General features: G+C 40.6%; 1 protein-coding gene and 1 pseudogene across 1 annotated transcript; one reads left to right on the forward strand and one right to left on the reverse strand.

Annotated features, from left to right (window-relative positions):
* The first annotated feature begins 1,413 nt into the window (after positions 1–1,413).
* Positions 1,414–5,386, forward strand: LOC114299856 (laccase-15-like; annotated as a pseudogene).
* Positions 5,387–23,497: 18,111 nt separating this feature from the next.
* LOC114299860 (uncharacterized) lies at positions 23,498–24,520 on the reverse strand. Its single transcript, XM_028244692.2, has 2 exons — positions 24,082–24,520; positions 23,498–23,901 (listed from the first exon to the last, which is right to left on the reverse strand). Exons 1-2 carry the CDS (start codon positions 24,518–24,520, stop codon positions 23,498–23,500), a joined length of 843 nt encoding a protein of 280 aa, XP_028100493.2.
* Positions 24,521–25,369: the final 849 nt, after the last annotated feature.

Genomic DNA, 25,369 nt, shown 5'->3' on the forward strand with positions numbered 1-25,369 from the left:
GTCCAGACTCTATTTAGAGTCATTCTTATGTCCAAATTGAAGGCCCATAAGTAAGATTTCCAATGGTTCTAGCCCCATATCAAGATTCAAAGTGTGGAGAGAAAAAATAATAATAAAAAAAAAAGTGAAGACTACTCAATAAAAACTATTCAAATTTGGAATTTTTAATCCAATCTTGCCCAACCAGAGTGCTACAAAGCAATTAGGAACCAACTCTCAATCTTGTCTAGCAACCACCCCAACTCTAATATAATATAGGTTGGAGAGAAAACCTAGGAAGCACATATATGGATACGAGATACAAATACGATACGAAATAGATACAGCGATATGACGAAACCTAAAAAAGTATAATACGAATATAGTTAGGATACGTTTATTAAAAATATACTTTAAAAAATTATTGGTAGTGAGTTACACATAAACTCAAGAATGTTGAGAGGCCACATTTTAAGTTTATAATGCAAAACACTAACATTTAAGAATTAGATATTAATTTAAGGCAATAACTTGTTTATTTCATTTTAATATCAAGTTTAATATGTTTATATTACAATAATAGAACAATCCATAATTTGTTCTTATGCTTTTCTCTTTGGTACTAATAAAAATATTATATTCAAGTTTACTTATTTATTTATAATTTATAATTTTACTATTGATATATTCTTTTGTTAATCCTTACTTTCTAAGTAATTATAAAGGACATGCATGAAACAATAAAGATACATCAATTTAACATAGTTATTACTTTAACTCTTACTATTTTTTTCTTATCAAATAACTAAATAAAGTATTAGGAGTAAGAACTCAGAAGCCAATAAATGTCAACATCAATTATAGAATTCTTGAGTTTTCGAACTGTATTGAATTAGGGAAAAAAAATAGTCCACACTCTAATGTACAACCCAACAACTTTTACCTCAATAGAAAATTTGTTGTTTTCCCACAATTTTGCCAACCTCTAATTAATTTTCCATCTCTAAGAAAAACAATTCTTGGCCTCAATGACTTTAATCTTATCAATCAACATTAATACTGTCTCACCATCACAACTAATTTCTTGCTTCTCTACCTATCGCCTCTATAAATTCCTCTAGTTTCGTACTCTACATAGACAAAGTTAAAGTAGAAGAAAAGAGGGTTTCTTTACTTAGGTAAAAAATGTGGTTTGGGAAGAAGAGATTGATCTTGTGTCTTTTGGGGTACTTATTGTTTGATGGCATTGGCATCATCCATTGCCAAGCTTGGATTCGCCGACATCGATTTGTTGTAAGTACACTTGTGTACTTGTAATTTGAAGTTATGGGTTGATGATCTTAACATCAAATTTCAAGAATTTGAAACTTATTATTAAATATATGGAAATTATATGTACTTGTTTTTTATTACATAAACTTGTTTTGGCAAGTGAAAGAAGCTCCTTACACAAGACTCTGCAGTACAAAGAAGATTTTGACAGTGAATGGGAAATTTCCAAGACCAACTCTCTATGCTCACAAAGAAGAGACTCTAATTGTTGATGTCTACAATAGAGGAAAATATAACATCACTATTCACTGGTATGAATCACTATTCACTTGTTCGTTCGCTCTATTTCAAAATACTCATTATGTGAAAAAAAGGAGATAGGATTTCAAGACAGTCTAATGAATAGTGTTTTGAGAATAGGGGACACAATGATTTGGGATAAGTGATTTGGGCTGCTTTCATTTGTTTAAAAATGAAGCTTGTGGCCATCCAAATCATGATATGACACGATGTTCTATTCACTGGCCAGGGATCTTTTGTCTCTAAAATTCATGTCTCGTGTCCACTCTTCGAGCATGAAATTCTCTCCATATCGTGGTATTGGGATGGATTGAAAACAAAGAGACAAATTTTGAAGACAGAATATCGTGCCTTATTCGACAAAGTGATGAGATAATAACAGTTGTACCAATTTTGCAGGCATGGAGTGGAAATGCCTAGGTATCCATGGTCAGATGGCCCTGAATATATCACACAGTACGCGATCAAACCGGAGGAAAGTTCAGCCAAAAAGTAATATTTTCCACGGAGGAAGGGACCCTATGGTGGCATGCCCACAGCGACTGGTCACGAGCTACCGTCCACGGTGCTATTATAGTCTATCCTAAACATGGCACTGTCTATCCTTTCCCTAGGCCCTATGCTGAAGTGCCCATCATATTAGGTACTATGAACATCATGTTACCCCATTTCTTTAGAATTGGGTATCGATATTCAAAGATATATCTGCTGATATCGTCCAATTCTGACTGATAAATGATCATATTACCGATACTGATATGTTAGTATATCTTCATGCTATATATGTTTTTATGAACTATTAGGAGAGTGGTGGAAGCAAGATGTGATAAAGGTCCTTGAGGAATTTGTTAGAATTGGAGGAACCCCAAATGACTCTGATGCTTTCATCAATGGTCAGCCTGGTGATTTATATCCCTGCTCCAAGCCTGGTTGGTTTCTTTTGCCTTTCTTGGTATTTATGTGTTTTTCACAAGCAACCTATACAATCTAAGAAATAAGAAAATTATTAGTGCCCTGTTTGGCCAAGTCCCATATACCGGCTGGAATTTTGAGCATTTGGAGTTGGATGTAAATCATTTTGATACAATAAACATTTTGGTATATGACATTTACACACTACTTACTATATTAGCTTATACGAAAAGCAACTAAATTCGATCCTCGAATTATATTGTTTTGAATTGATTTCATGCCGATTCATTTTTGGTATTAGTTCAAATCGATCAAAACATATTGGTTTTTAAAAAATTAAAAAAAATTAGGCAATTTATTGATTTTTTAAGAAGTTTATATTTGCAACACTCAATTCTTAATACCATCATTCCATTTAGTGATTCATCACCCTAAGCCATGTTTGGACAAATTATTATGTACCCATACATCTAACATTTTTATCGTGCACTCGCAGGAACATTCAAGCTAACCGTCGAACATGGAAAGACCAATCTCCTCCGCATAATCAACGCAGCCATGAACGAAATCCTCTTCCTCGCCATCGCCAAACACAAACTCACTGTGGTCGGAGCCGATGCTAGCTACACCAAGCCCTTAAAAGCAAAGTACATCATAATCTCCCTTGGCCAAACCATTGATGCCTTATTTCATGCTAACTGCCACCATGGCCGCTACTACATTGCCGCCCGAGCCTACTCTGCAGGCAACATACCCTTCGATAACACCACCACCACCGCGATAATCCAATATGCCAGAAAAAAATCCACAGCCACTTCACCACCACTATTTCCACACCTCCCGTACCGTAATGACACACGTGCCAAGGTGAATTTCACCGGCAGCCTAAGAAGCTTGGGTAGCAAGAACCATCCGATCAATGTTCCATTAAAAATCACCACCCCTATGATCTCAACCGTCTCGCTCAACACCCTCCCGTGCCATCCCAACCGTACATGCTTGGGACCGAATGGGATCCGATTGGCTGCGAGCATGAACAACTTAAGTTGGGTGAACCCATCCATTGATATCCTCCAAGCTTACTATTATCACATTAAGGACGTGTTTGGGGATCGATTTCTGAACTTTCCACCATATGTGTTTAATGTTACGCTTGATTATTTTCCGATGGAGTTGGAGATACCGAAGAAAACCATACAGGTGAAGATTTTGAAGTATAATTCAACCGTGGAGGTGGTTTTTCAAGGAACTAATTTGGTGGCTGGGATTGATCATCCCATGCATTTACATGGGCATAGTTTTTATGTTGTTGGGTGGGGATTTGGGAACCATGACAAATTTAAGGATCCATTGACATACAACCTTGTTGACCCTCCTCTCCTTAACACTGTTGATGTCCCAAGAAATGGCTGGATTACCATCAGATTCAAGGCTAGCAATCCTGGATAGTGCATGTTTTTTATACTTCATGCTATAAACATATGATAAGCGCGCAGAAATATTATACACAACTGTCATAGAAAGATGTGGCTAATTATAATATTGTCATTTCAAATCACACGCCCTTCATTATCAATATAATTTGTATATATGTCATTACCTCATCATTTTAAAAGTTAATTCTATATAAAATTTTTGGTGATAAATGATTTTTCTTATGTTATACATAATCGGATTTTTATTACTAGAGACAAAATAATAAATTTCATGTGTATTTACCAACATGAGTTCATTACTTGTGTGTCTAGTAATAATAAAATTAAATAAGAAATTTTGTGTCATATAATAATAAAATTAAATAAGAAATTAATTTAAAAATAAGGAGAGTGAGTTTCACTCCTAGAACTCATTAAATTGACAAGTCCCTATACTTTTATGACTTTAATTCCAATTGGCTTTATAACTTTATTTTTCTTTTTAAGAACTTTTATACATCACTTTTCTTTTCGCTACATCGGAAAGATGTATATATTATATATATGTGTGGGGATATATTTTCTGAATACCAACACGTGGCTAAGGTGACGCCGACGTGTCAGCCAAGGTGCCACGTGCCCTGGTCATGACGCCGAGGTTATCTCGGCGAGGCTAAGGTTACCTCCGAAGATATCGGAATCCGAGATAAGCAGATAAGGCATAAGAGTCTTAGAAAATGGAAAGACTACAGTTGGGAAAGGATAAGACTCTTAGGGAGTTTATCCCAATCCTACTGGGAGTCCAAGATTGATAGTAATCCTAAGTCCATTAGAGCTAGGCTCCTGTTGGGACAAGGATTGAGTTAACTATAAAAGAGAGGCACTCCCGTGGGTCTAAGGTACGCAATTTATGTTCTGAATAGTGAGTTTAAGCACTATTGATTATCTTTGAGAGATATTGAGTACTGACTTGATTGTCGGAGTGCCCCCGGGTGGACAAACCACCGCCGGAATCTTCTTTTTCTGTTGCAGGTTAGCCAGGTGTCATCTATTCTGCCAGTGTTCTCCAACTGAATACTGAGTTGGGCAGTGTGATCGGAAAATCACTCACACAATATGCATCACTTTTGTTTTACAGTTTTAAATCTAATTCCAATTGGCTTTATATTAATAAACGTTTATGCATCACTTTTCTTTTTCAATTTTAAATCATTGAAAAACATGTCAATATATTATTTTTTATTATTATTTTCAAATAATAAACTAATAATGAATATTCACGTAAACAGTTATACTAAATGATAACCAAAAAAAAATCTCTTTATTTTTTTTATTTTTTTTATTTTGATATATAATTTTGTCAATTATACGTAACAGAAGTTTGGTTCCTTCATTGCCATTTTGAGCGCCACCTGACGTGGGGGATGGAGACGGTGTTCATAGTGAAAAATGGCAAGCACCACAACGCTACTATGCTCCCACCTCCACCACATATACCCCCTTGTTGAAGCTATTTTTCCATGGAAAATTCTTCAATACCAATTATATACTATTTTAGCAATATTTTTAACTTTTTTTCTTCTTATTTTTAGTTCTTGCTCTTTGAATTGATTGGAACAATAATGATTTTATTTTAAATTATACTTGGACTATTTCCCTGTTAATATGCTTTATATTTAGAGAAATTGATGTATAAATCCCATTTGGGGTGACTTGTGAACGTTCTAGTCCCAAATATATAATAATACTCTCACAAGTCCCAATCTGTGGTAAATTACGGTTCTGCCCATATGGTATGTTGTTTAATGATGAATTAACATGATAGCGTATGTTGCGGCATGCCACATTAGGCAAAAACGCACTATAGTCTTTTATGGGCTGATACGTTATTTGGGCCTGCACACGTCACTAAACTAACAAACTGTGGCTATGCCATATCCACGCAAATAACGTTCCAGCCCAAATCCACTTCGAGTCAAGCCCACGCTAGGACACAAAAAATCCAGCCTGGACAACCACACTGTCGTAGTTCATGAGTGACAACTAGAAGGAGTTGAGGCGACATTGTACCCCCGTCGACGATCCAACGGTGCGCACATTCCAGGCCAGGGTGTAGCTTCAAACCACACATCCCCCTATCGGAGTTCACGTTGGTCAATATTCAGTCCGACCAGCGACACACAAAGTTGAACATCTAATTTCATTGTGATTTGAAACGTGCAAGTTTTAGGGTTTCTGTGGAACTACATCACTTTCAATTTGAACAGAAATTGCGGTGCAATGAGTTGTGTGGTGACCACATAAAGGAACCACGATTTCAAATTTGTTATTAATCTATTTCTGGATTTTGAAGGATTTAAGTTTAGTGGATCACGGCGTTATCGAAGGTGTATCCCAATTTGAGAAAAAGGAAATCCCCTCAAATCCCACCAAATCAGCGTCTGTTGGGCGGTGGTCCTATTTTTTGAAACATGTGTGACACGTTTAGGAGGATACAACATTTGCTTTCCTACCCCAATGAAACAATTTTGTTAGTGTTTCTGCGTGAAAGTACGAACCACCACTTCCAAGATGACGATGGCGCGCGAGAGTAAGTATCCATTTCTATATTGTTATCTGTTTTGCAGCGTATTATTTGAATATGTTTTGGTGTGTGTGTGTTGGTAATGTACCAGTGTTTTCAGTTTTCTTAGATTGTGATTGATAGGGTTGTGGATATGGGGTTTGGTGTAGTTGGTGTTGATATTGGTTTGGTTGTAATGTGTTAGTGGGTGAGTGCTGTGTAAAATGTATGCGATTGTCGGGTGTCGGATGTAGGATATGAGTGTGCATCATCTGGGATTGGCGCGTGTTTGGTAATTTGTATGTTAGTAGTACGTATCGTCGAATGTAGTGTGTTGATGGGTGATGTTCTCGGGGGTATTGTTTGGTGTGGGTTGTGTGATAGATGGGGTTGTAGCAGGTGTGGGCCCGGTGCCCTTTGTGGTATGTACTTGTGTGGGTGTGAGGAACGATGTGAGGTGGTGGTAGGGTGGTGATGAAGTGCATGTTTCTTGGGAGGGTGTGTGGTTGTGTTAGGCATCGGAGTGATGTGGTGGTTATGTTGTTATTAATGGCTGTTTGATGCCGCGTTGCACGCGTTTGTGGCGTGGGCAATTTAGTTTTGAGATATGGGTGTGTAGTGGTATTTAGTTAGGTTATTTGTATTTTGTCAAGGGTATAAAGAGGGGTTAACGTGAAAGGGGTAGTTTGGTAGGATGGATTGATTGAATCGTGGTAATTTGGGCATGGGTATAACGTGTCTAGCGCGAAGTGTGTGTGTTATTTTTTGACAATTATAAACTATGCACGCTGGTGTGTTATGTTACGACGGTTGCCATGTAGCGTGCATATTAAGTAGGAGCATGGGGGATTAGGAACAAAATAATGTGGGCCGCATCCAATTGTTGTTAGGGTTAATGTATTAGTGTTTTTAGCTTGCATAGATTGTGATTGATGAGATTCTGAATGTGGGGTTTGATGTAGTTTGTGTTGATGTTTGGTTTGATTATAATGTGTTGGTGGGTAAGTGATGTGCGGGATGTATGCACGGTTGTGTCGTGGCAACGCGTGATGTGATCAGGTGTGGTATGTAAGATATGATAGTGCATCATTTGGGTTTGGCGCTTGTTTGGTAATTTGTGTGGCAGCAATACGTATCGTTGAACGTGGTGTGCTAATGGGTGACGTTGTCGGGGGTATTTGTATGGTGGGATTTGTGTGACAATTAGGGTTGTCGCAGGTGTGGCAATGTTGCTTGTTGTGGTATATATATGGGTTTGTGGTATATATGTGGGTGTAGGGTAAGATAGGAGTTAGTGGTGGTGTGGTGATGATGTGCATGTTGGGGGGTGTGTGGGGTGTTTGTGTTGGGTGTTTAGGGGATGTGGTGGTTATGTTGTTGTTAATGGTTGGTTGGTGGCGCGTAGTATGCAATTGTGTCATTTAGATAGTTAATTTTTGAGATGTGGGAGTGTGTTAGTGTGTAATCATGTTTGTTTATAGTTTGTGGGGGATATGAAAGTGTGGTTGATGTGTAAGTGGTCGTTTGGTAGGGTGGATTGAGTGCAGTGTGGTAATTTGGGCTAGTGTTTAACTTGTCCGCCGTGAAGTGCATGTGTGTGTGCTTTTTTTTTTTTGTAAATTTTAAACTGTTCCTATTAGTGTGTTATGCAGTGACAGTTGCCGTGTACTGTGCGTAATAATGAGGAGATTGGGGGATTAAGATCACATAATGTGAAAGGGCATTTGACTGTAAATGGGGTTTGTTGTTTGGTTTTTTTTTCCAGTCGGAATGTTGGTGTTTGTGCGTTATTAGAATTCACTTGAATTATGTGTTGAATGCACGGAATGCTGCAGTAGGATGTGGGATGGTTTGATGTGTTCTGCAAAGGAGCATAATGTGCTTGTTTATGTGTTGGTTTGGAATGTTTAAATTTTTTGGATCTACTTGTTGGGTGTATTTACCATTGGAGTGACTTTTTTCTATGCTGCTATTCTATTTATTTTTTTGGGAAAGAATGTAATAGAACTGTTATTGGTTATTGTGTTCATGATGCAGAATGTGTGAGAACATCTAGTCCATGATGCGTTCAAAGGATAGGTTGAGGTTGACTTTCGTTGCTGGGTCTCCCACAAAAAAACATGGCATGGGGTGCAAGGGCGTATCTTGTTCAAGTAAGTAAAATCATTGAGAAGTATCCCAGCAACCCTCAAAGTCGGCAAAATAAGTCTGAATTACTGGTCGAACATCGTGGGCATAGTGAAGCTTGTGTCCACCTTTGGCTTGACAGCAGCACACCAAACCTACTTTATGAAAGCCCCATAATGGCTGTTGTTTGACACAATCCTTCATAATGATCTGAACCAGCAGGAGTTCAGGAAGTGCGATAGCTTGGTTTACAAAATTATCCAAACATATGATACAATGGATGATGTATTTCATATCGGGAATGGGACGTTGAAGCTGCGTGATAGCGACATCAGATTAATTCTTGGGCTGCTATGTGGATGGCAGCTTTGGTGCTCTCAAACGGGCCCCGTCCACCGTTTGATTTTATCTAGTGGAGGTGTACGAATGTGACATGCATTAGCTCGACTCTTGTCAGAACACTGTTTCTGGAAGTGGTCACCAGTACTCGTGAGGAAGACATTAAAGACCCAACGAAGCTGTTAACATTGTATGTATGTGTGAAATTGTTTTTCTCAACATTCGGCAAATCTATGAGTTAGAATTTCATTCGAATAATAGACAAACTAGACACGATGAAATTATACAATTGGATTTCCACAATACGGAACGTACTAATGGGATCAATAAAGGAGTTTTGCCAGACCCCAAAAAAATGACTGATTGTGTGGTCGTCCTTTTGGTAAGTGTCTCGACAACAATTTAGCTTTGTTATTGGTACGTTGTTATGAAATTGGTTTATAGTTGGTTAGTTATTGACGTTGTTGTAATGTACATTGTATTGGTTATACGAACACACAAATGTGTTGGATGCGTAAAATACCAGTGTGTTTCCAAGATTTTTGAAATGGAATGTGAGCAATCTCATGGCAAAAATGCGAATCGTTACACTGTCAGATGGTGATAAATTTGAGGTAAACGAGATTGGTGTCATGGTGTAATAGTTAGTAGATGTTGTGATTTATTTTTTGCAACATGTATAGTGTTGGTGGTGATGTGCTTTGTGTGGCATTTGTTGACGTCGGGTACGTTTGTTTGTGTGTCGTATGTGTCCAGGTGCATTCGGATCGACTGCGAGTGTCGTCATACGAGCGGGCACAACTACTTGGTGATTACAATGTATTGGATCCCGAGTTGGGCGATGATTTTGATGAAGTTGTTGCATGTGGTGTTGGATGTGTGTGTGGTAATGTGGATGCCGAATTTAAGGGTAATAAGAAATGGGTGTGATGGGGGGCGTGTTGATGACAATGGGGAGGGACGTTTTGTTAACGACCCCAATGCAAGCGACCATGGAAAAAATGGCTCTAGTGGTGTGGGGAATGTACTAGATACGAAAGATACACAGCAGACAGTTGGTAATGGCCCCTGTGTACCCCTGAACATTAAACATGCATACAAAATAATAACTGGACTGGAGGCCGAAAACAGAAGCAAAGACCTCTTGATTGCCAAGTTAAAGGACCAAATTGGGAATTTGACAAAAGCACTTGAGGTGCAAGCATCGAACTTGTTTGTTGGATTCAATGGATGTTTGAAAGTGAAAGAAGGTAAGATTGCACGATTGGGCATCGTTATTGGTGAATTGAGAAGAACGATAACCGGGCTTGAGGATCAACTTGCCGCCCAACCTGGTCAAGTGACGAACAGATGCGCCCAGTGACTGTGATGCCAATATTGGTTTGGATTCATTTGAGTTTGGCGATGCGGCGAATGTAGAGGAGATTATACATGATGTCACGCAAGCGTGTGATAAGCCATGTGGTCAACGTGGACTCGCCAATAGTCACTTGCATGCATGACCAGGCTGTGCATGGGAAGACAGCGATTGACGTCAACGTGCTCCAACCAGAACTGCAGGTAGTCGGTGAAAGGTGTTTGGCAGTCAATGAGGGATTGGATCTGCAGAATTCATTTGTTAGAAATATTAAGCAGAAGGTTAGACACGAACGGAAGTTACCAGAGTATGAGTACCCACTTGCCCGTGGACATTTGAGGAAGGTCAGTACAAAATTAAGGGGGGCTGTAGTAAAAAAAAGGTGGGTTCAATTTTGGGCTGATTGATTACGATGATAATATGATCGTGGGTGAGGTTGGTGAAGTGGTCAAATGTCGTATAGGTTTTGGTTTGAACAACTGTCTGACCATGTGGAAATTAATACCAGAGGAAATAAAACACATGTCACGCCCTCAAAATAGACCCATTATATATATATACAATTGACATGCATTATTTAAAGAAAACAATTTATTAATTCATTCATCAGAGTATTACTAAATAAAAACATTACATGTAACATCGAATAAAATGCCCTACAGGCTTACATCTTTCCAAGCCAACACTTGGATACAAAATATGAGTTCTAACTCAAATACAAATAAAGCCCTTGGCTTGATTATTTATCAAATGAAAACAAACAATTAAAGATAGTCTTCACAATCCAAATCCTTCCAAGCTAAGTCCTGGGAGGTAGCTTATCACCTGGACCTGAAAATGATGTTCCCATAAAGGGTGAGCCACAGCCTAGTAGAAATATACTAAACCAAATATAAGCATTGAATAAAGCAATAGCATTCAATAGATGGTTAACCAAGATAATCAATTTCAACATTTTACAGTCTCATAACTCTAATGTCAATGACACGTTCCACTTTCCAACATTATCAATATGGCTCAGAACCCGGCCAAACTTACAGCAGTGCATTATAAACATCATATTCATCTTCTTCCTATGCCAACAAACAAATGAGACTCAAGCCCAAATCAAAGCACTTCATACTTCCAGATTGATACACATTTTAGTGTTGTATCAATAAAAACACTTCTATATAAATAAGCACACATAAAAGTGATGCTAATGGAGTCCATCCCCTATCTCCTCCCAAACAAAATCCGGTTTAGAGGTCCATCCCCTATCTTCCCCTAAACCGTGGAGTACATCCCCTATCTCCTCCCACACAAAACAATGTATGCAAATGCAATGCTCAATCAATACACGTATTTTCTGTATCAATGCAATAGTCAAACTTAATGACTTAACCAATGTGATTAGTTTCAGTTATTCCTAATCCACATGCAATGTCTACAACAATCACGACTATCCTCCACCGATAGCCCAAAACAGTTATTTCTAGACTGGAAATAAATATATCAACAATTCAATGGGCGAGTGATTTACATTATCCAACTACACCATTTAAGCAATAAATTTCCCAATTTCAAGAATTTAACCAAATTCCCCAATTCCCTTAAATTAATTATACAAATTAATTAATTTAAACAACTAGGGTTTTTCCCCAAAATCACCAAAGTACCCCAACATAGCAAAATACTAAAACTTAGAACAAAACTTATAAGATGGAGTAGGAAATCCCTACCTCGAAGAAATAGCCCCAAAAGAGAAGATGGAGATGAAAGCCCAAACTCAAAAATGCTCCAAACTACCAACAATTCAGATTAAATGGAAGCCCTCGACCCACTCTATCTTTTTAATAAAGAATCTAAGGTAGAAACTCACCCTAAGTAAATCAATCCTAAGAGAGAAGATGCGTAGAGGGAGAGAGAACTCATACCTAGGGTTTTGGAATCTGAAAGGGAATGAAAAACTGATCTGAAACACGTTGCTGCCTATTTAAACCTAACAGGCTCGCTCGAGCGAAGAATTGGTTGCTCGAGCGACCAGACACAGAAAACATACGCTCGAGCCAAGAAAACCTTGCTCGAGCCAACAACCCAAAAGCTCGCTCAAGCGAAAGAAAACTCGATCGAGCGAAGAACCCAAACCCTCAGGTCTGTAACCAGACTCACGCTCGAGCGAAGGAACTATTGCTCGAGCGAAGACGAACTAACTCGCTCGAGCGAAGAAAAGCTCGCTTGAGCCAAGAATGCAAAGCTACAGGTCCAAACCAGACGCAAACTCTCGCTCGAGCTACCAAACCCCGGCTCGAGCGAAGAACCAAAACAACATCTCGCTCGAGCGAAGATCCAAAATTCTGGACAACAACACTTGGTTTCTAAACCCCACCAACCTGAAACAGACCTGCCCAAACACATCCTATAATTCCAAATGAGAAAATAAGGGACAACAACAACAACAATTATATAATGACAGAATCTACGGAACCTAAGTCCGGATACAATAATCAAACGGGAAAAGACCGGGGTCGCTATAACCTCCCCCCCTTCAAAGAATTTCGTCCCCGAAATTAAGCATAAGTTTTTGAAAACAGATTCTTCTTTTTTTTTTTTTTTTTTTTTTGACAATTCCTTAGTAAACATCTTGACCCAAAACTGGTCATTTCATCTCTTTATCAAGAGGCATCTCACAATATATACATAAAACGACATATATTTCAACCTGTATCATTGTTATGCATTATTCCTTCCAATGTTAGCAATCCCCATATCATATTCAATTGCATGATATATACAACACACTCAGCAATGCAATCAACATATGCAATGCTATACTAAACTTCTATATTGAAGCAAGTTTCAAGATACACCCATTTACTGAAACATACTCAACGTTTTACAACTTAAGACATATATAAAGCTCTTAAGTTCAACAATATTACAAAATCTAAATACAAGATTACAAATTAATAAACATGTCCGGGTATTTTTCGCGGACTTCCAATTCACGCTCCCAAGTGGCTTCCTCTACTCCGTGATGTTTCCACAAAACTTTGACCAAAGGAATGGTTTTGCCTCGCAAAACTTGATCCCGTCTATCCAAGACTCGAATCGGTCTCTCCTCATATGAGACATCCTCATCAACCACTAAATCGGTCCAATCCAACACATGTGATGGATCCGGCTCATACTTCCGAAGTATACTCACATGAAACACGTCATGTACTCCGGACAGCTGTGGCGGCAAAGCTAAACGATAAGCAGCCTCGCCAATTCTCTCAAGGATCTCAAACGGACCAATGAACCGAGGGGACAACTTCCCGCTCTTCCCAAACCTCATCAAACCCCGTCTAGGTGATATCTTCAGAAAGACATGATCACCCACCTCAAACACCAAAGGTCTCCTCCTACGGTCGGCATAAGATTTCTGACGACTCTGTGCTGTAACAAGCCTCTTACGGATAAGCTCAACTTTCTCCGTCGTTTCCCTCACCAACTCCGGACCCAACAGAGGTGCATCACCCACCTCAGCCCAACAAACAGGAGATCTACATGGTCGGCCATACAAGGCCTCAAATGGTGCCATACCGATACTAGACTGGAAACTGTTGTTGTAGGCAAACTCCACCAACGGCAAGTGCCTCTCCCACGACCCACTAAAGTCTAGAACACAACCCCGAAGCATATCCTCAAGGATCTGAATAGTACGCTCAGACTGTCCGTCAGTCTGTGGATGATAAGCCGTGCTAAAGGTCAACTTAGTGCCTAAGGCACTCTGCAAACTCTGCCACAACCTGGCAGTAAAACGAGGATCTCTATCTGAGACAATCGTCACTGGAACCCCGTGTAACCTCACTATGTCCTGAATGTACAAGTCGGCAAGATGATCTACCGAATCTCTCACGCGCATAGGAATGAAGTGCGCCGACTTAGTCAACCGGTCTACAACCACCCAAATAGCATCACTACCCCGCTGAGTCCTCGGAAGACCCACAACGAAGTCCATAGTGACGTGTTCCCACTTCCACTCGGCAATAGGCAAGGGTTGCAACAAACCCGTTGGCCTCTGATGTTCGGCCTTCACTTGTTGACAAGTAAGGCACTCAGATACGAAAGCTGCCACATCTCTCTTCATACCCCGCCACCAGAACTGACGACCCAAATCCCGGTACATCTTAGTGTCCCCCGGATGCACCGCAAGACGTGAATGATGAAAATCTCGGAGTACCTCCTCTCGACAAGACTCTGGCACAAACAGACGGTCTCGGTATCTCACACTCAGGTCGGGATACACCGTCAAACCCTTCTCAACCTTCCCACCGGAAATCTTCTCACGAAGCGATTCTACCTCCAGATCACCCCTCTGAGCCTCTAACACTCGAGTCACAAGTGTAGGCTGTGCAACAACAGAAAACAAGGCCGCAGCCTCAACGGATTCGCCCAAAAGTAAATCAAACTCCCCAAGTGCACCCAACATCTCCCATTCTCGGATGGCTATACTAGCTATGACACCAACAGGTTTTCTGCTAAGGGCATCGGCCACCACATTGGCCTTTCCCGGATGATAATGCAATTCAAAGTCATAATCCTCTATGAACTCCATCCACCTCCTCTGCCTCAAGTTCAAGTCTTTTTGTGTAAATAAATATTTCAGACTCTTATGATCCGAGAATACCTCAAATTTCTCACCATAAAGATAATGCCTCCAAATCTTCAAGGCAAATATCACAGCTGCTAACTCTAGATCATGCGTAGGGTAATTTTGCTCGTGAATTTTCAACTGACGTGAGTCATAGGCAACTACTTTTCCTTCTTGCATCAACACACAACCCAGACCCTCTCGTGAGGCGTCACAATAGACTGCATAACCCAACCCTCTCTCTGGAATAATCAATACTGGAGCGGTGGTCAGTCTAACTTTCAACTCCTGAAACGACTTTTCACAAGTCTCACTCCATACAAATTTGACTCCCTTCCGAGTCAATCTAGTCAAAGGCGAAGCTAATCTGGAGAAATCTTTCACAAACCGACGGTAATACCCCGCTAATCCCAGAAAACTGCGGATCTCAAATACACTCTTAGGCTGTGCCCAATCCTGCACTGCCTCTACCTTGGATGTATCAACAGACACTCCTTCCCCTGATACCACGTGGCCTAAGAATTTGACTTCCCTCAGCCAGAACTCACACTTCCCAAACTTGGCATACAGCCTATGGGCTCTAAGTAACTCAAGCACCACCCTCAAGTGTGCCTCATGCTCCTCCTCAGAAGGCGAATAGATAAGGATGTCGTCCACAAAAACGACTACAAACCGATCCAAGAATTCCCGGAAGATCCGGTTCATCAAGTCCATAAAGACTGCCGGTGCATTGGTGAGCCCGAATGGCATCACCAAAAACTCATAATGGCCATACCGCGTACGGAATGCCGTCTTCGGAATATCCTCTTCCCTGACCCTCAACTGGTGGTAACCCGATCTCAAATCTATCTTAGAGAAACAACGGGAACCCTTCAACTGGTCAAACAGGTCATCTATACGAGGCATAGGGTACTTGTTCTTAACCGTAGCCCGATTCAACTTCCGGTAATCTATACAAAGTCTCAAAGCACCACCTTTCTTTTTAACAAAGAGGGTCGGTGCTCCCCACGGCGAAACACTAGGACGTATAAAACCCTTATCTAGTAACTCCTGGAGCTAAATCTTCAACTCAACTAACTCGACTGGAGCAAAACGATAAGGTGCCATAGAAATCGGCGCCGTGCCGGGCACTAGGTCAATAGAGAACTCAATCTCCCGATGCGGTGGCAAACCAACAAGATCCTCGGGAAAAACATCTGCGTACTCACAAACCACCCTTGGCAACACAATCTGAGACTCATCATCCTCACTAATCGACAGGTTAGCAAGTAGACCACTAAGCTCACTCCGTCCTCGTGGAACATACCCCGGTGGCAACACATCACCAACCCGGTCCCCCAGAAAATGAAAATACTCTCCGCTCACGGTACAACAAGTGACCCTCTGGCGGTAGCAATCAATAACTGCCCGGTATGACGATAACCAGTCCATACCCAAAATAACATCGAAACCCCTCATAGGCATAACTACAAAAGAAAATGGGATTCTATGATAATCAACCTCTATATCACAACCCCTAACACCTTGTTTCAAAATCAATTCACCCCCAAGAGGTGACACTACACATATAGGAGATGCTAACTGTGCTAACTCCAACTCCAAAACAGATGTAAATGCAGCAGACACAAAGGAATGAGATGCACCCGTATCAATCAAAACATTAGCAACTGAGTTGCAAGACAAGAAGGTACCTCTCACAACTGATGGTGCCGGTACAAGATCCTGTGCGGTAACAGCATACACACGCCCAGACGACCTCTGATCAACCTGCTCACCCCTAGGAGCATAAGATTGCTGCACTGACTGGGACGATGAAGCCCCCTGATTGGCCCTCGAGGCCTGACCCGACTGAGCTAGCTGCTGACCCTGAATCGGCCTCAAACCAGATGCACCAGGTGTGCCACCCAACTGCGGGCAATACCTCTTCATATGCCCTGGCTGACCACACTGATAACACGAGAGTGGCTGACCTCTACCCTGGCTCTGGCTCTGAGATCGAGCCAAAGATGATGCTGCTCTCTGCACTCCTCCTCTCTGAGGACAAACTAGAGACTTGTGGCCCAGCTGGCCACACTTGAAACAGGTAATGTCTCCCTGACTACCTTTCCCCGAACTAGCACTCGGCACAGGAAAAGTCGATCTAGAAAAGCTACCCTGAGACTGCTGAGGATTAAAACCCTTCTGTCTCCTACCATCACTCTGACCATCCTGACTCCTCTTAGAGCCCTTTTGTCCTTCCTCCTCCTCCTGCATCATGATTTCCATGTGGGCTGCAGCATCAACCATACGCCCATAATCCCGAATCATAGTTCCCCCAACTCTCAGCTTGAGTCCACGCCTCAACTTCTTTTCAAACTCAATTACAACGGCGTTCCTCAGACGCCACCAACTCAGGTGCAAACCTGGACAAACTAGTAAATGCAGCCTCAAACTCGGCCACTGAAGAACTCGACTGCTTAAGCTGGCAGAACTGGTCTCTCAGCTTTTCCCTAACTGCTGGAGATAAGAACTTCTCCTGGAAAGCATTCACAAAAGCCTCCCATGTACCTCCTATACGACCCTTAGTAAATTTCCACCACTGACCCGTATCCCCTTTCAACTGGAAAGATGCCAAGGTCAATTTCAACCCCTCGTCTTCAATGCCAAGCATCTCAAACATCTTCGTTGTCTGTTCAAGCCATTCATCTGCCTTAAGCGGCTCTTTAGGATCACCCACAAATTCATCTGGATTAGACCGGAAGAACTCTCTTTTTAGAAAGGAAGGTCCTGCATCTGCAGCAACATCCCGAGCTTGATTCTCAGCTCTGAGGATGCCTACTGACTCCCTGAATGCCCCTGCTATCTCTCGGGCTAGAGCACCCATAGCCTGCTGGCCTACTGGCTCGGCCACGTTGGCCTGGCCAATTCCCTCCTGAACTACCGGAATCTCCTCTGGCACAGGCACTTCCTGCCTACCCGGCCTACCACGCCTACCGCGTCCTCGTCCTCGTCCTGACATCCTAAATAAAGGAAACACAGACATTAGCACATTGATAGATGTGCCGAAGCTAAACACTCGCGTCCTAATGCATTAGACAACAATAATTCATTCCACATAAGCACATAATCACATAAGCACCTACGAATTTCATTCCCGGAATAATGATAGTCCCAATGCGTTACTATAGTTCCGGTTGGAAGCAGCAGTGATCAAGTGCCTTTCCAACAAGACTATAAGAAACTCAAGGTCCAATCAACATCCTAGAAACTACATTCCATACCCACATAATCACATAAACATGTTATCACATAAGCATAAAACATTACACTAAGTCTCTATTAAACGAGACGAACCCAATGTGATACTAATCACTTCCCACGTACCCAAAGTATTCAAACCCGGTACGCTCTGATACCAAGTTGTCACGCCCTCAAAATAGACCCATTATATATATATACAATTAACATGCATTATTTAAAGAAAACAATTTATTAATTCATTCATCAGAGTATTACTAAATAAAAGCATTACATGTAACATCGAATAAAATGCCCTACAGGCTTATATCTTTCCAAGCCAACACTTGGATACAAAATATGAGTTCTAACTCAAATACAAATAAAGCCCTTGGCTTGATTATTTATCAAATGAAAACAAACAATTAAAGATAGTCTTCACAATCCAAATCCTTCCAAGCTAAGTCCTGGGAGGTAGCTTATCACCTGGACTTAAAAATGATGTTCCCATAAAGGGTGAGCCACAGCCCAGTAGAAATATACTAAACCAAATATAAGCATTGAATAAAGCAATAGCATTCAATAGATGGTTAACCAAGATAATCAATTTCAACATTTTACAGTCTCATAACTCTAATGTCAATGACACGTTCCACTTTCCAACATTATCAATATGGCTCAGAACCCGGCCAAACTTACAGCAGTGCATTATAAACATCATATTCATCTTCTTCCTATGCCAACAAACAAATGAGACTCAAGCTCAAATCAAAACACTTCATACTTCCAGATTGATACACATTTTAGTGCTGTATCAATAACAACACTTCTATATAACTAAGCACACATAAAAGTGATGCTAATGGAGTCCATCCCCTATCTCCTCCCAAACAAAATCCGGTTTAGAGGTCCATCCCCTATCTTCCCCTAAACCGTGGAGTACATCCCCTATCTCCTCCCACACAAAACAATGTATGCAAATGCAATGCTCAATCAATACACGTATTTTCTGTATCAATGCAATTGTCAAACTTAATGACTTAACCAATGTGATTAGTTTCAGTTATTCCTAATCCACATGCAATGTCTACAACAATCACGACTATCCTCCACCGATAGCCCAAAACAGTTATTTCTAGACTGGAAATAAATATATCAACAATTCAATGGGCGAGTGATTTACATTATCCAACTACACCATTTAAACAATAAATTTCCCAATTTCAAGAATTTAACCGAATTCCCCAATTCCCTTAAATTAATTATACAAATTAATTAATTTAAACAACTAGGGTTTTTCCCCAAAATCACCAAAGTACCCCAACATATCAAAATACTAAAACTTAGAACAAAACTTATAAGATGGAGTAGGAAATCCCTACCTCGAAGAAATAGCCCCAAAAGAGAAGATGGAGATGAAAGCCCAAACTCAAAAGTGCTCCAAATTACCAACAATTCAGATTAAATGGAAGCCCTCGACCCACTCTATCTTTTTAATAAAGAATCTAAGGTAGAAACTCACTCTAAGTAGATCAATCCTAAGAGAGAAGATGCGTAGAGGGAGAGAGAACTCGTACCTAGGGTTTTGGAATCTGAAAGGGAATGAAAAACTGATCTGAAACACGTTGCTGCCTATTTAAACCTGACAGGCTCGCTCGAGCGAAGAATTGGTCGCTCGAGCGACCAGACACAGAAAACATATGCTCGAGCCAAGAAAACCTTGCTCGAGCCAACAACCCAAAAGCTCACTCGAGCGAAAGAAAACTCGATCGAGCGAAGAACCCAAACCCTCAGGTCTGTAACCAGACTCACGCTCGAGCGAAGGAACTATTGCTCGAGCGAAGAACGAACTAACTCGCTCGAGCGAAGAAAAGCTCGCTCGAGCCAAGAATGCAAAGCTACAGGTCCAAACCAGACGCAAACTCTCGCTCGAGCTACCAAACCCCGGCTCGAGCGAAGAACCAAAACAACATCTCGCTCGAGCGACAAACTCCTCGCTCGAGCGAAGATCCAAAATTCTGGACAGCAACACTTGGTTTCTAAACCCCACCAACCTGAAACAGACCTGCCCAAACACATCCTATAATTCCAAATGAGAAAATAAGGGACAACAACAACAACAACAATTATACAATGACAGAATCTACGGAACCTAAGTCCGGATACAATAATTAAACGGGAAAAGACCGGGGTCGCTATAACACAAATTGACTACCACTTACGAGAACCATGGTGACGAGTAAGTATGACATCGTTATTTTTCAAAGTTTCGATTTTTTGTGTATGTTAAACGAAATGTGGTTTTCCCGTGCAAGGTAATCATATGGGCTGGCATGAAAGAAGATGTTTTTGTGTATTTTTCCGACATTCGCAAATCTAGTCCGCCCGGTTGGAGTTAGAGGAAATGTAGGTGCTTTCAAAATGTTATCGACTACCTAATGAAATGTAACATGTGCATATTACCACAAATATGGTGTTGTGTAGATGCTGATATGTATGCCGATTAATGGTAGGTTATTCACGCTTGTGCTGAGCTATTATTGAGCGAACAAGACATGTTGGCAGCAGTGGCAGAATTCCCAGAGAAGTGGTACTTCTTCACAAGCATATGCTTGGTAAGGAGACTACGTGGTTCATGTTATGTTTGTGGTTCATACTATCCCATTTATGTGGTTGGTTTGGAATGTTTTTATGTTGTGCAGGACATGGCGAAACACACAAGCATAACGTCGAGGGATAAGTATATGGAGACACACATGCGAGCTGCTGGTGATGTTAGGTATATCCATTTCCCAATGTGTTTCAAATCACACTAGACGCTAGTTGTTTACAACACCAAAGATGGCGTTTGGAAACATTACAATTCTTTGAGACCACGCAATAGAGGCGAAGACATACACTACAAAGAGGCGTTGTTTTTGGTACATTTGTGTAATTTTAAAAGTAATTATAGGGTTACCAGGGTTGCTCAGAGCTCTTGATTGGCCATTTGTTAGGACATGGTGACATGTTTTTATTGGTGATGTGTTTCCCATTTTGTTGATTGTTTGTGCCGCAGAAAGAGCAAGTGTTGAACTATGTGCGACAGACACGTTAGGCATCATCACATAGAGATGTGGTTGGTATGCAGAATGGAGATGGAATTATTGAATCTATCATGGATTGCCCCCAACAGCGTCTAGATATGTACATTGACATGCCTTTTTTGTTATGGCATTTATTCACCGTTTTCATTATTGGATACCATATTTACTATGTTGCTTGTTTGAATCTTGTTTGCTATTATTCACAGTCCGGACTGTGCAATTATTGTGTACTACATTATGCGGCAGTATGTACATCACATTTTAATCGAACGTACAATGAAAGAAACTAATTGCATTGGTGCACGTGCCGCTATGGTGAGGGCTTTTGTGGGTGACCCTGTTCGTGGGCTGAAAGATGGTTTGGACGACAATTATGGCTAACATTTGATATATTGTTTCAGTAATGACACATGTTTCGCTTTCTTATATTTGGTTGTGGATAGTTTTGATGTGATAATTTAATGGTAGCGTTTTTGGGATTTTGCATTTACGTTGCATTTCGTTTTGGTATGGATCGACCGTATAATGAAATTGATTAGGTTTAAGACAATGTGGTTGTGAATATGTTAGTGTGTTGTTTATTGTTGTTCGTGTCATGGTTCAAAGGTTACATATTATAGGTTGCATACACGTTATTGTTCGTATATTGGTGTGCGATATGTGTTTTTTAGTGTGGATTTTGGTAAAGGTGATATGCTCGTATTGTGACTATTAATTTGACATGAAGGTTAGATATTGTGCCCATTTGTGCTTCCCCAAAGTTGTGTTGGTGCGAAACTGGTTAGTATGGGGCGATGTTGCAGTGTTTTGCAAACTGAAAACGTTGAAGTGTGTCCATATGTGGCATGTGATGTTGTTAATGGTAATATGCATCCTTTGTGAATATATGAAGCGTTGTGGGTTCAATGTTTTTAATGCGTGTCAGCATGTGGCAGTCTTGTTGCATACATATTACACATATAAATGCTTGTGCATGTTTATATTCTATAGAAAATGCTTATGCATGTTTATGTAATTTGAAACGGACGGACGTGGTTGCAAGAAGGTATATGTATATACTCAATTATGTTTGATCATTGTATGGATTAATTTGATATTGTTGTATGAAACTTGTTGAACGTAATGGTCACAAACGTGACTAATGATGTTCGGCGAGGTTGTGTTATTTTTGGTACGGATGATATGACACTGTGGAGTTAAATTAAATGTGAAGAGTGTTCATGCGTGTGCACGGCATCATAAAAATGAATTTACTACATATTGGGTGTGGATGTGTTGCGTCTGGGTTTGAACCTGGGATGATGCACTATTTTTAACACTTGTTTAATGTAATGAGTTTTTAGACGGAAACGGAGAAAATATTCATAAAATGATCGTGCTGTGGAACATAGATGGTACAAGTGTTATGTGGTAACTGAACCCGGGGTGACTCTGAACCAAACCCAAAAGGAGTCCCTATAATTATTATAAAATGAGCTAAGCAACTACTGGTGGAACTACACCAAACATCAAATGTTTTACTATCTAAAATGTAAGTAATATGAATTTAAACATAATTACATGACAACTCCATCTTAGAAAGTGAAGCTACATTGGTTCCGTGCACGTCGTCCTGTTATGATTCCCCATTTGGCCGCATCTCCCACATCGGATTTGTTGCACTTCCTCCTCTTATGACAGTATCCTCTTCTTCTTTGGCCTCTCGGTTGGTCGGCGAACAGTGGAAGGGAATATGACAAATTTATCTAGGGTGATTTTTGGTTTCTCAACTGTTGGGATTGAGTATGTGTGAGAATATGACGCTCGGTAGTTGACAACATGGAGATAGGGATCAACTAACCCATTCAAATCTGCGTCGCTATTTTGGATAACAACCATTGCGTGTTCACAAGGCAACCTATTTATCTACCATTGAAAACATGAACATGAACGTTTCCCAATATCTACCAACGTAGATGGGTGTGAGTGGACCTTGTATACGTCATTGTTTGGTTGGCTGACTATCCATAATCTACCCTTCTTTTATGCCTTATCCAACTTGGACTCCATTTTCAGACATATTATTCCAGTCCATGTGCTAGATGCACCCCGACGATTCGCCAGTTGATTCATTATCTGTATTCTGATCGCGTAAACCAACCTAGTGATCGGTAAATGTTATGCTTCCTTTATGCAATTGTTGAATGATTCAACTGCATTGGATGACATCTCTTCGTACCGATTGCCCCTGCGTAGTCGTGTGAAAATGTTAGGTATGCGAACTAATTTTTAAACAGTGATGTGGATGAACAAAACTAGCCAAAGGCCGATCAATTAATATCTGAAATATGCATTGACCCAATGACGTGGATCCAAATCCTTTAGAAAATTTATTGCAAAATGGCGGCCAGAATGTGTAAATTCTTCCAATTTTTGGTTGAAGTCAGCCACCGTTGATGCGTACGCGCATTGACGGAGTTTACTAACCAATCCCAGACGATATGGATGGTTGACATACTTCATTTTGTCTTTCAAATTCCTTTGTAAATGTTGCATACAGAATGCGTGGTGTGATGTGGGGAATATAACTGGTATGGATTCCAAAAGGCCAACATGACGATCCAAAACAAACGTTAACGACCGAGACCCATCAACTATGTTGGCAAGATTTTGTAGGAACCATTTCCAATTTGATGCATTCTCCGAATCAACAATCACAAATGCCATTGGAAATAACCCTGCAAGACATAAAATCAAAATAATAAAAAGTGTGTGTATGTCACTTCCATTGTTAGATTTCCCATACGTTACCAACCCACATAACTCAACACACATGCACGTCACTCCATAGCAGCCCCTGTGTTGTAAAGAAATGGGAACATTATAGCATGGTAATTAAAATGGTAACAACACATAACCTTTGTTCCCATCTTTAGCAGTAGCGGTGAGCAAGTTGCCCTTGAATCTTTCTTTCAGAAAAGTACCATCCAAAAACAGTAGCAGGCAACAATAATTGAACCGGGCTATACATGCTTTGAATGATATGAAAAGCCTATTGAATCGACGTTTGTTGCTCGCATCGAACTCTAGATTTACATAACTTCTCGGATTGTATTCCATAACGGCATTGCTATACCACCGCAATTGGTCAAACAAAGTGGAATGATCATCGAAAAGTTCACCTCTCGCCTTCTCAACACCTAACCAAGCTACGCGATAACTAACTTGCAAACTATAATCTTTCTGAGAATGGAACTTGACATTCGTTGGGCGAGTCAACAGTTTTTCACGTATACGTTCTGCCATGACATCAACAACCAGTTCGGAACCCATAACAGGATTATTTACAGTCCGCATAGCAACCCCGCATGTATGCCTGCTGTTTCATTTCCTCAAATAAAAAAAGCCATTCACATTCATCCCTCTAGCATGGACAGACCATGGGCATCCCCTTGACTCATTAAAAATGCACACCGCCATAATTTTAACCGAGTCATTTTTCTTAAACTTAAATTGGAACCTACATTCAATAGCATATTTGCTGAGAACTTTTTGAAATTTTGCTGCCCCTCTTTGAAAACACTGCCCTACATTGTTGATGCCAAATGCCCATGATTCCAACAACAACACCCTCCGTGTATGCATGCAAAAATTGGGTAACAAGTCAACATGTTCATCAACATTATCTGTCATATCATCTACCCCCCCCAGATATACGTCCGAGTTGTTCGTTATCACTGACGGCCCGGTGACATTTGTCCCCTGATAACTCCTTGCACAACTCCACAACGACGTCAACGTGGTCCACCCGGAAAGACCTGGCAAGGCACATCATGTTTTGGAAATCCAATTCGTTTTCCATGTTGAATTTATTGTACCCGACAATCCTGAAAAACATAGACACCGAACCGGGACACAGCCCCCCGAATCATTCACAAAGATGATTAACAAGTCTACCATATGTGAATGTCGCGTCAACCTTGACGGCAACGTTATTACCACCATACAAACACAACAACATTAAATTATCCCCCATACCTGCAACTGAAAACAACAACATATGCGATTAAACCTTTGAAAAACAAATACAAATGACATTAACTTACGGAGAACCAAATATAATCCCTCCACCCCATCTAGTTCCCTTCACATTCACATCACATCTGACCACACAGCACATCCCCATCCCCATCCCCCACACACGCC

This window comes from Camellia sinensis, chromosome 6 (assembly GCF_055761805.1).
Source record: "Camellia sinensis isolate YWXY chromosome 6, ASM5576180v1, whole genome shotgun sequence".
In the NCBI taxonomy this organism is placed as follows: Eukaryota; Viridiplantae; Streptophyta; class Magnoliopsida; order Ericales; family Theaceae; genus Camellia; species Camellia sinensis.